Below are 12174 nucleotides of genomic sequence, written 5' to 3' on the forward strand. Positions count from 1 at the left end.
CTAGGGTGATGTCATTTAATGTCTTTTTCCCTCTAAAATTTGCTAATTCTACCCAATGTATGTATCTGATCACTTGAAATCACAGCATGCCTCCATGGACTCTACTCCTTTTCATGCCTCCATGGAGGCATGCTGGGATTTCATGTGATCAGATACATACATGGGAGCACATGTATCGTTTGTTTTCCTTTGCGACTTTCTAAAGTTGGCTAATGTCGGCATACTTTAGTAGTGCTATGTATCGTTCAAAATTTAACGTTGATACATGTTTGTTTTTTTGCTTTGTCTCACATTTGAAGGTTGTTTTTAATTTTTTGATTTATGTAACTAAGCATGGGGTCAGTTGCACTTCGTTTGCCACCTAAAAAGTCTCTGATTTGCACTTAAAAATTTGCAGAACAAAGAAAACATCTGTCTTGGAAAGATACAATTAGGAACACTGTAACACACAACCACCGGCTAACTTCTTAAAACCTTGGCATAGTCGCAAAAATGCCCCTAAAAAGTCCCCTTTCCCCTCCCACCGAAAAAAAAAACATGTCACCCATAGAGTAAATATGGAAAAAAATCAACTTTAGATGATATCACCCTGGTCACATGGCATGAAGTTTTGAATAATAAGGAGGCATAAGGCATGGGGAGGAGTAGATGGGAGTGACCAGCCAAGCATGGCACACCCCCTCTGATGCCAGGTAAGATAACAAAGTTGAATTTACGTGAATAAGAAGGAAACCCTTAAAAGAAAGGCGCATTTAGTTAATATGCCTCTATGTGAACCTGTCATTAGCTGCATTTGTGAAAATGTGGTGATAGGTTCCCTTCAAAGAGAATTTTGTTTGACAGAACATGATCATCATCAGATTGGACATACTAATATACATGAAGCAATGCAGCAAGATGTGAAGCAGCACAAGCTGGCAACTTTCTTTCAAAGCCAGAATGAAAGCGGTCATATGGTGAACATAATAATTTAAGACTTCATTTAGAGTTTAGTAACCTCTATTCTCCCTTGCAAAGTTCCAAGCATATGATGAAATGCTGCCTTTTGGAATGAATACTGTGGGTCTGGGCTGTCCTACACTGTTAATATTAATATATCAGATTCTCATGTGATGACTTCTGTAATTTTTTTTTTTATTGTATATCTTATCTTTTTATGCATGCTTACTCAGATGATCCATCATTTGTGGGAGAAGGTCCTTCAGCTATTGTTGGTGCTATGTTCAGTGCAGGTAAAATCGGCTTCTTTTTAGCTGGCATGTTACCACCTGAAAAAAGACAAAATATACATATATTTTTAACATAAACATTAGAACCTTTTATTGTCCTGGAATCCTAGGGTTAACAATGGTTTCAGTGGCATGGAAGTCACAGAACCCACTTTGACCAGTGGTGCCAGTATGAGAGCCGCCACTACACTGGTACTAGCAAAGTAAGTGGGGGGGGGGGGGGGTTTGGCTTCAAAAGTTATCCTTGATTCCTGGAACATTTTATAGCTTAAAGTTTTAGCAATTTTCATTGCATAAATAAAGTAGTGGATCAACTAATCAGAAGCATCAGTAGCCACATGTGACAGCAAGTAGCAATGCCATTTATGACACATTTGGAGAGATTTAATAAAGTGAATTAAATTAATAGACCAGTGGAGTTAAATTCCACAGTCTTATTACGCACCAGATAAATCAAGCTGGATGATGTATATGGAGAAGTGTAGGACTTTGGAGTCGTACCTTACACAAGCTATTAGTTTGTCAGAAACTGAATTTTCTGGTCGTAAAGTGTTGGTAAAAATGGTAATAAAGCTATTGCAAATGTAGAGTTAAAGTTTAAAGCTAAAAATAACATGAGGGCGGACAATGATCCCAAACACACAGATATACACATATGGGGAGATTTATTATAAGTGTTGTAGAGCAGAACTGTTGTAATCACTAATGGCATCCAATCAGAGCCCAGATTTCACATTCCCATAGCTGTTAAAATCGAGAGCTTTTTAAACCAAACCATGTGATGTCACACAGGTGCTCAGCCCATAGCATTACAGAGAGTAAATCAGAGCTGTGTAACATCACATGACCATGGACCAGTCTATCAACAGGAAGTAAACAAGGAATTTTCCTATAGAATGACAGCAGGAAGAGATATCTAGAAAGCCCTTAGGAATTGATATAGAAATTCTATTAGTAAAGTGTACATACAACTTTTCATTATACATTCATTTATGTGTACAAGCTAGACAACCCCCATTAAACTCACTGTATTTAAAACTGGATTTAAAAGAGGAGATTCTCTTCACCATTACACTCGGTCCTTGCTACTATAGTGTCCAAGATAGGATCTAAAGTGATAGTAATTTTTCACTCTCCGCCTTTAATAATCCATAACTGTCATTTTCCTGTGTAGAGACCTGTGTGAGGGCTTATTTTCTGCGTAACAAATTGTACTTCTCAATGACCTTATTCATTATTCTATCACGTGTACGGGGAAGCTGGAAAAAAATTCCAAATGTGGTGAAATTGCCAAAAAACGGATTTGTGTCAATTTCTTGTGTGCTCAGTTTTTATGACTTCACTGTGCATGCCAAATAACACCTCTGCTTTATTCTTTGGTTCGGTACAATCATTGTGATACCAAATTTATACAGGTTTTATTGCGTTTTAATACATTTTCAAAAATTAAATGAACGTGTACGAAAACAAAAAATTAGTTTCACCATCTTCTCATGTCAATAACTTTTTCATACTTCAGTGTACGGAGCTGAGTGAGGTGTCATTTTTGCGACCATTTTGAGGACTCCTTTTGATCACTTTTTATTCAAATAGCATACGGACATTTAGACGTTATTTTCTGTTATACAGTTCACTGGGAATAACCATTATTTTGATAGGTTGGGCATTTTGAGACGTAGCGATACTTTGTGATTTTTAGTATTTATTATGTTTTATATCAGTTCTAGGGAAAGGGGGGAGATAAGAGATTTTTTTAAATATTTTTTTAGACCCTTTAGGGTACTTTAACCCTAGAAGATCTGACCATTCCTACCATATCCTGAAATACTACTGTATTGCAACATATGGTATTTCTACATAGCATTCATTACAATGGTGCATTGTAACGCATCTTCAGAAGCCATGCAGCCTCGAGTCTGTCAGGCTGTCATGGCAACCGATCGCCCCTCCCCAATGACGTCCTGGGTAGCGAGGATCGTTAGAAAGATGGCAGGACTGGAAGTTATTATTCGATATTAGTGCTAGCACCGATCGCAAGTATTAGCGGTGGGTGTTTGCTGCAATATGCAGCAAAGCCTACCTCTGTGTGACTATGACTCACCCTGTGAGCGCTCCTCATACAGCCTCAGCACCGTACATGTACAGCTACAACTGACTCTTCTCAGCTCATGGGCATATGATTGTGGAGTCAAGATTTTTCATAAGTAAATTGGCAATTTCTAACATAACAGAGGGAATTATAAAAAGGAGATTTCACACCCTAAGGTTGTTGCTAGATTAGGGGGGCCTATTTCCCATATACCCAATTATTAGCCTCTGCAGGCTTGTGCTGCAGAAGCACATTGTATAAATAGGCATGGCAAGCCACAGCCAAAGAAGCAAGACCCTTTGGGAAATTCATTGGCTGGGTGAGTATAGCCCCTTTAATGTACATGCCTATAGTAGAACATTTCAGACCCAGCAATGCTTTCCTAGATGTGGCCGGGTGTGCTTTCATGCCAAGTAATTTCACACATTGAGTGACTGGAGACATCCTCATTATAAAATCAATAACAGCATGTATATGCATTCATAAAGCAAACTAGTGAATAGGTATAGCAGGGGTAAAACATAGCATGGACACAACCAGTCTTGCACAGTGAAACCTCTCGTGGGACTTTACATGGAGGAATCCTGAGGAGATTACTGGGCAGATAAGTGAACATTCACTGCTTTCGCATGCTGCTGCTGAGGAGATCTATCAATGTGTCTTCATTACAACCACAATGCAGGAATGCCTCTAAGCGCTCACCCGGGCTGCTGCTTCACCTTCCGTGTCAAGCCGCGTCCATAATCCGCTGACTAGATAAGGCCGTAACTACAGGCCTAGGCTCAGAGGCCTGCTCAGTCCGTATAGAAACCAAAGTTACCTGACGGCGTAGATGTGGGTTTCCATCTCATTCGGGGACGCGCACGCACCGTCTCAATCTTCTTCCGGCTTCTGGGTCCTAGCGCCTGCAGCGGTAATGGCGGTCGCGTTGTGCAGCAGCGTGAGAGGACTCGCCCTACTGGCAGAATTCCCCGACTCTAGTATTTTAGTACAAATTCAGTACATTATATTTTTTCTGTTTCTAATGGCACATTTGCAGTTAGGGATGAATAATGTGCACTTGTACTATAGGGTGGTGTCACATTGAAATATTACATTTATTTTTTTTTTACGTGCTCGGGGGTTGTAAAAATAACAGACTAGTTATACTTACCTCGATTGAGCATGGTGCTTTCCGTCTCCTTTATGAAACGCTTGAGAGATGGCTCCCTGATATCACTTCTGGTTTGGACAGTAAAAACTGCATCTGAAAAACTGAACGTGTAAATGCACCCTGAATATGGGATCTAGGTTTGGGCTCCACATGCTAATAAGGGTATATAGGGGGTCATTTATCTTATCTGTTTTTTTTTTTTTGGGGGGGGGGGGTGTTAGACTTTTTTCCATATGCAACTTATGTTAAATGGGTTTATTTTTCCAGATCTCTTTTTGAGACATTACAAATGTCACAAGTAATTTCTTTCCAAGTTTTCCTTAAAGGGAACCTGTCACCAGGAGACCCATTTTTAGCACTCCCCCAGTCCCCACAGAGCATAGTACTTACACTGCCATTGTGTTTTTGTATATAAAATAGGTTTTACAGAAAAAAAAGATATGTTATATTGTACCTTTCATTAGCATGTGCTGTGTGACTAGGCAGTTGCCAAATGGGAGGGTCTGGAAAGGAGCACTTTGGCAGTGTATGTATTATGCTCTGTGGGGACTGGGGGAGTGCTAAAAATGGGTCTCCTGGTGACAGGTTCCCTTTAAGTATGGTTTTGTCTGTAGTTTTTTGCACAAAAAAATGTTGCAAATATTAGACATTTTGAAATTTTGTCATTTGCGACATTTAGCACATCTGGGATAGAAGATTAATGTGTCTTACTGACGAAAAACAAATGTCCGGCGGACATTTCAAAGTGTCCCCAAAATGGCGCAAAAATTGAAATGCAACAAAAAATGTCTCAAAAAAGACAGAAAAAAAGAAGAGAAGTAAAGATAGATGAGCCAACTTGGTTACTAGGTTGGGTAGATGGACTCATAAAGAAAGGCTAGAGAAATTGGGATTGTCCAGTTTATTAAAAAAAAAAAAAAGACACCATACATGTGATCTAATTCACATGTATAAACATTTCTGTGATCGGTACAATCATAGAACTGTTGGGGGAGCTGCTGGCGGGGGTCCTGTGTCCCTAGGACAGGGGTGTAGTTAATGTATATACACAACCATCAATGCAACCATATTGCTTTAAAAAATAAGTGCATATAATAGTCCCACCAAAACACTATTTGTATGTTTTGGGGAAAAAGTATAACACGGTTAATTGTTTAATACATAGTGCAATATAATATGGTATCAGTTGGTTTTAGGTGACATTACCAAGTAAATCCAAATGACAGCCAGTCTGAGATGGAGTGGAGAGACCCCACTTGTATTGCCTGGTAAACAGGCTTCCAGAATTACCATTACAATCAGCCATTTGAAGGCAAACACAGAGCTGAACGCTCCCATTAGCCACACTGCCCCCCAGTAGTCATAGTGCCCCCTAGCAGTCATACTGCCACTAAGTAGCCGCAGTGCCCCCCAGCAGCCACACTGCCCTCACCAGCCGTAACAGTGCCCCCCAGTAGCCCCCCTAATAGCCACAATACCCCACCAGCAATAAAAGGGCCTGCAGTAGCCACACTGCCCCCACCAGCACTAACAGTGCCCCCAGTAGCTTCTGGGAGCGAGACAAGATTCTGCCTCTATTCTGCGCTCCCGACGAGCGCTGAATAGAGGAAGGGACACAAGAACCGGGCCAGATAACACAAGGCAATTCTGGCGGGCCTTGTGTTTGACACTTATGACCTAGGAGGAACACAGGTAGAGCTCTATCGAGGTATCACAGCCCTGCTATCCCTAGTAATACATGAGTGCTGGCTCCCGACACACATGTATTGACCTTCCAGGACCTGTGATGACCAGTGAGGTGCCGTTCGCGAATGATCCACCTCTTGTTCGTGAACGACCTAAGCTGCCTCACCTCAGTAAGCAGATGTCTCACTTAACCCCTCCCCTAACCAGCTCACCTTTTGCCTTCAGAACTGCCTCAATTCTTCGTGGCATACATTCAACAAGGTGCTGGAAGCATTCCTCAGAGATTTTGGTCCATATTGACATGATGGCATCACATAGTTGCCACAGATTTGTCGGCTGCACATCCATGATGCGAATCTCCCGTTCCACCACATCCCAAAGATGCTCTATTGGATTGGATCAGGTGACTGTGGAGGCCATTTGAGTACAGTGAACTCATTGTCATGTTCAAGAAACCAGTCTGAGATGATTCCAGCTTTATGACATGGCGCATTATCCTGCTGAAAGTAGCCATCAGATGTTGGGTACATTTTGGTCATAGAGAGATGGACATGGTCAGCAACAATACTCAGGTAGGCTGTGGCGTTGCAACGATGCTCAAGAAAAATATTCCCCACACCTTGACACCACCAGCCTGAACCGTTGATACAAGGCAGGATGGATCCATACTTTCATGTTGTTGACGCCAAATTCTGACCCTACCATCCGAATGTCACAGCAAAAATCGAGACTCATCAGACCAGGCAACGTTTTCCAATCTTCTACTGTCCAATTTCGATGACCTTGTGCAAATTGTAGCCTTAGTTTCCTGTTGTTAGCTGAAAGGAGTGGCACCCAGTGTGGTCTTCTGCTGCTGTAGCCCATCTGCCTCAAAGTTCGTCGTACTGTGCGTTCAGAGATGCTCTTCTGCCTACCTTGGTTGTAACGGGTGGCGATTTGAGTCACTGTTGCCTTTCTATCAGCTCGAACCAGTCTGCCCATTCTCCTCTGACCTCTGGCATCAACAAGGCATTTCCGCCCACAGAACTGCCGCTCACTGGATGTTTCTTCTTTTTCGGACCATTCTCTGTAAACCCTAGAGATGGTTGTGCGTGAAAATCCCAGTAGATCAGCAGTTTCTGAAATACTCAGACCAGCCCTTCTGGCACCAACAACCATGCCACGTTCAAAGGCACTCAAATCACCTTTCTTCCCCATACTGATGCTCGGTTTGAACTGCAGGAGATTGTCTTGACCATGTCTACATGCCTAAATGCACAGTTGCCGCCATGTGATTGGCTGATTAGAAATTAAGTGTTAACAAGCAGTTGGACAGGTGTACCTAATAAAGTGGCCGGTGAGTGTATAAACGCCCCATAAGGACCTGAGGGCGGTTTAGTGTAGCAAATCCATTTGACAAATTGTCTTTAAAGGGGTATTCCAGGAATCAGCATAATTCATATACAAGTGGGCACTCAAAATATAAGCTAATGTGTAATTAGTTGTTATTTAAAATTTTGCTCCCCTGATGACATAGACTGTAATGAAGAATTAAAATGCTACTGGCCCTTTAATCAATCCGTTAATTTCCTCCGCGTGGTCCGTTGCAGGACAGAAGATGGCTGCTGGTCACATGTCCACATCACATGTCCTGTACCTGCCTCGGCAGGTCATGTGATCAGCACTACGTTTGGCCGTAGTCGGTTGGTTGCAGTGCATCCAGTATGGCCAGTGTTTTGGTGATGGCAGTTACACATCATTACTATGGTAACAGAGCAGGAGAGTCTGTTAGATCATCACTGGGAGAAGAGCATAAGTGGAGGAGTTACTGAGAACTAAAGGATCATGGAACCTGTAGTTTCCAGTGGCGGCCATCTTATTGATAACTCCACCTACTTTAGAGAGGCTATAAATTTTGTAAATCATAAAATCAAATTATGTAAGCTCCGTTTTGTGACTAATGACATTGAGTATTGTTGTATTCATTTATTTATATCATCATGGGTTTTTGTGTCAGACGTTCATATTCCCGGAATACCCCTTTAACAATTCTAAGATCCCATTGGTAGAAATCAGAACAGCAGAGTACAGAGATGTCTCCTATAAGTCACTTTGTTGTTATATATCATGATTATTAATAAGGAGGCCTGAGGAGAACCAGTATCTACCAATATGTTCCACTTGGGTGAGTTTTGCCCCCCTATGCTGAACAATCACAGTATTATTTATCTTTTAATTCAATCTATATATAAATATAACAAATACTGTAATGCTATAAAAAATTTTTGTAAAGCTATAAAAATGTTTTTTTCTGTACAGAACACAGGAATTCTAATGATACTTGATAATGATTATCTGCCTAAACATCTGTATATATCTGTTGTTTTGTTCCTGTCTCAGTCCTGTGTTTGTATTCTGTGCACCAGTGTGATCACTGGTCTATTTCTGTATTCTGGTTACCTGTTCAGTCTTGTTTTGGTTTCTCTGTGCGCCAGTGTGAACACTGGTCTATACCTGTATTTCCGTTACCTGTCCGCTCCACCATCCAGCAGCTGCCAGACGAAGTGAGTTTCACCTGTCATGTTGTAGGGTCGCTCAGGGACCGTCAGTTAGGTTCCTGATAGCGGGTTCGCCCTTATCAGGGCGGTTTATCTGCTTTTGGCAGGGTCTTAGCCCACAGGGATGTCGCAGGGTGAGTTCTCCACCACATACCTAGTCTGACAGCTAGCGCCAAGCCTGGTTGTGGTGCGCGGTTTGCTGGACAGGTACTGACAGCTGGTTTGAGAAATTGACAGTTCTTTCCATGTATGTTTACTTTTGAAAAAACAATAACATTTAAAAAAAAAAAAGAAATATAACAGATATGTGACAATAACAATGTATATACAGCGTTATCTAATACATTTCAACCCTTTTCCTCCCTGCCCGCCTTCCCTTGGAATTCCGGAAATCTGATTTGATTATGTCATAAGTTGGGGGAGTGTCTGATTTCATCTGCATGTTTAAATTGTTTGTATGATTAAGTCTCATATTAGCCATGACTAAGGATGTTTCGTCCGTTTGAAACGCGTTGGAAAAGAAACACGGTTTGGATTTTAATACTATGCCTTAATAAAGAATGAGTTGCCTTTGACATGGCTGGATTTGGAATTATTTGCACACTGTACAGTTCACCTGGGTACACGCTGCTTATACAGCCCATTGTGGCTTCAGTCTAGCCGACTAGCTGACCCATCTCCTACATCATATCAGCCGATAAACTTTTGTCCATCCCATGCAAGAGGTGTTGGCCCGATAATAGGTGCATTAGTCTGCCTTTGGTTTACATAAAGGCTCTCTATCATCCACCAGCCTGTAACCACTGCAATATATTTCTGACCCTGGTTTAGTCTTCCCTAGACTAGTGCTATGAACTGGGGCCAGCACGAATGTTTTTAACGCACATGAATTTGGTGTAGTACTACACATTCTCCACAATTGTTTATTTTTAAGTTATGAATTAAAAGTTATATTTTAGTCAACATTGTCTAGTCGATACTCTCTAATCTCCCTTGTCAGTGATGTACACGCTGCTTATAGCAAGGTCACATCTGCCATGAGGAGGGTTGCCTTAGACACGACTCAGGCGGCAGATTGTGGACCCCGTTTAGGGGCGGCAGATTGCAGCTGGTAGCATGGCCTCGCCAATGGCTGGCAAGTCGTACTACCTGAAAAATCCTTTAAGGTGCCAATGTATTTAATAGGTGGAGTGGTGCAGCACAGCGCGCCTGTGTGCAACGCTCTCCCGGACAGTGTGGGTGATGATATCATCACGCATGCCGGCCTGTGTCACTGTACAGTATACGTGGCTGCAGGTGGGAGAAGAGGAGGGAGTGCTTTATTTTTCTTTGGGGATGTCATGGCTGTGTATGCTGGGCGAGGCTGTGTGTATATAGGGGAGGCTGGAAAATTTTACAGAAAATTTGGAAATAAACAGACATATATAAAAACAAACCAGTAAAATAAAAAGGGGCACATCCAGGTAAAATCCAAAATTCTTTATTAGATGTCCATTAAAAATGGGCACACGATCCGTATAGATCAGTGATGGCGAACCTTTTTGAGAACGAGTGCCCAAACTGCAAAGTAAAACCTATCTACTTATCGCATAGTGCCAATAAGGCAGTTTATACTGAAAACATAGGTTTAAGTATAGAAACACAATAACACAGCTTAAAAGGTTGTACGCTTTTGTACAATAAAAGGGAAATAATCTGGCATTGCATCCTCTTTTTCCCCACAGTGTTTACCGCTGCAGCTAACCACAGCACATCACTGCTAGTAAAGTACCGGGATAATGGCAGTAATTGGCCAATGACCAATCTTTGGATCTTCACTTTGGGGCTCCCAAAACAGAAATGCAATTCAAACGGCACATGTGAATGCGCCCCAATTATGTCAAAGTACATAGCTAGAAAATCTGCAGCAGTCCTGCTAGTAATAAATAACTACATAAATTCTGGGATACCAGACAGAATTTATTACCATGCACAGGACTGCTACATTCTGCCTACTTTCTTTCCTTACATAGGACTGATTCTTTTTTTTTTTGTCAAGCAGAAAGTCCTGTGTTAAGTGTCATTTTACAAATGACTGCTTAACACTGAGGAAGAGGCAGCAGTTCTATGTAAGGAAAGAAAGCTGTCTAGCAACAGAAGTCCTGTGTAAAATATGGTGCAATAAGATGCAGCAGTCTGTTACTAAATGGCTTTTGCAGCATGCAACTCTGTATTTTACACAGGCCTGCTGGAATCTATTGCTCCATAGTTTACTTAGGACTCCTAAGAGAGACAACAGTCCTATGTATATAAATTACAAAGAACTGCTGCTTTTCCCACCATGCAGAATACAGTCCTGTGTCAGTAAATACAATAGTTCAGGGCTATGTACTGTCTGCTATGGATTGGGCTCCAGCAATGAATAAATAAGAATCAGGGCTGTTTATGGGGTCGGGTGATACAGGAGGCTAAATGGAAAGTTCACCCACCAGATCAGCTCAGCTCATAGACTCCTGTCCTACATCTTCAGTGCTTTGCTGATGGCACGTGGGAAGAGAGCAGAGATAAGGCAGGAGACGCTGTGTGAGTGTCCAGCATCAGTAACTCCTCCCACACACAACCTCTGACCTCTGTGGCCAGCTCCGTGCTGCTGCCTGCTGAAGCTCATGTAAGCTGTGAGCAGAGAGCAGCGCTAGCATACAGAAACCTGCAGAATAACCTGGGCAGGAAGCTCAGTTTCCCAGCATCACTCCGTCGGTGGGATACATTTGCTGTAAGTCCTGCCGCAGTAATTGAGGGATAGGCGCGCGTGCCCACAGAGAGGGCTCTGCGTGCCCTCTCTGGCACGCGTGCCATAGGTTCGCCACCACTGGTATAGATGGTCGGTGTAGGTACAGCACACCTACGCGTTTTGGATAAGTACTAAGCCCTAGTCTTGGTTTATTAGAATCAAAATAAAAACACTTCTTATAACAGAGTTACACACCTGACCAATTAAAGAGGTATTCCCATCTGGGCATTCACATTTAATTAAATGTTTTATTGTCTGCATAAATGCAGACATTACATCTGGAAGCTCCGCAGTTAACGAAGACCTGTATCTATAACCATGTAGTAATTTTTATTTTTATACTAAACATAGTTGGAGATAAAATATTTCCAATGTTTTACCGCGTTTTGCAACGCATCTGTGCCCGTTTGTCATGACTTCATACAGAACAGTGTCCTGAATAGGACTGGTATGTATTTCTGAATTATATTTTTAATGGCATTAAATCGTAAACTGTATGGGTACAAAATTTGGGAACATTATTAGATTACACCATGGATTCAGATGCGTTTTTTCTTTTTAATAGATTTTTTCTATCCATTGATTTAGCTTTTTTTACGTGCGTGTGTTAACAATGGTTGAGAATATCCGCTTTTTTCAATTTATTATCAATTGTGTTAGACTGTTTCTCAAAACCAATGTCATCTGAACAGATGCGTCTGGCTTGGAGA

The 12174-nt window shown here is 41.7% G+C and overlaps 1 protein-coding gene across 2 annotated transcripts in view; it reads right to left on the bottom strand.

The window, feature by feature from the left end:
• The window catches only part of MAP2K2 (mitogen-activated protein kinase kinase 2), a 51078-nt gene extending 46787 nt beyond the window's left edge, over positions 1-4291 (bottom strand). The window contains exons 1-2 of one of the 2 annotated variants that reach the window (XM_072113198.1): positions 4139-4291; positions 1169-1268 (exon numbers count right to left, since the gene is read on the bottom strand). In XM_072113198.1, coding sequence (XP_071969299.1) covers positions 1169-1268; positions 4139-4169 — 131 coding nt within the window. In that variant the 5' untranslated portion in view covers positions 4170-4291. Of the gene's footprint in view, positions 1-1168; positions 1269-4020 lie in introns of both variants that reach the window. The other variant, XM_072113194.1, reaches the window with a different exon arrangement.
• Between the last annotated feature and the right edge of the window lie 7883 nt (positions 4292-12174).

The sequence above is a fragment of the Engystomops pustulosus genome, chromosome 1, assembly GCF_040894005.1.
Source record: "Engystomops pustulosus chromosome 1, aEngPut4.maternal, whole genome shotgun sequence".
NCBI lineage: Eukaryota > Metazoa > Chordata > Amphibia > Anura > Leptodactylidae > Engystomops > Engystomops pustulosus.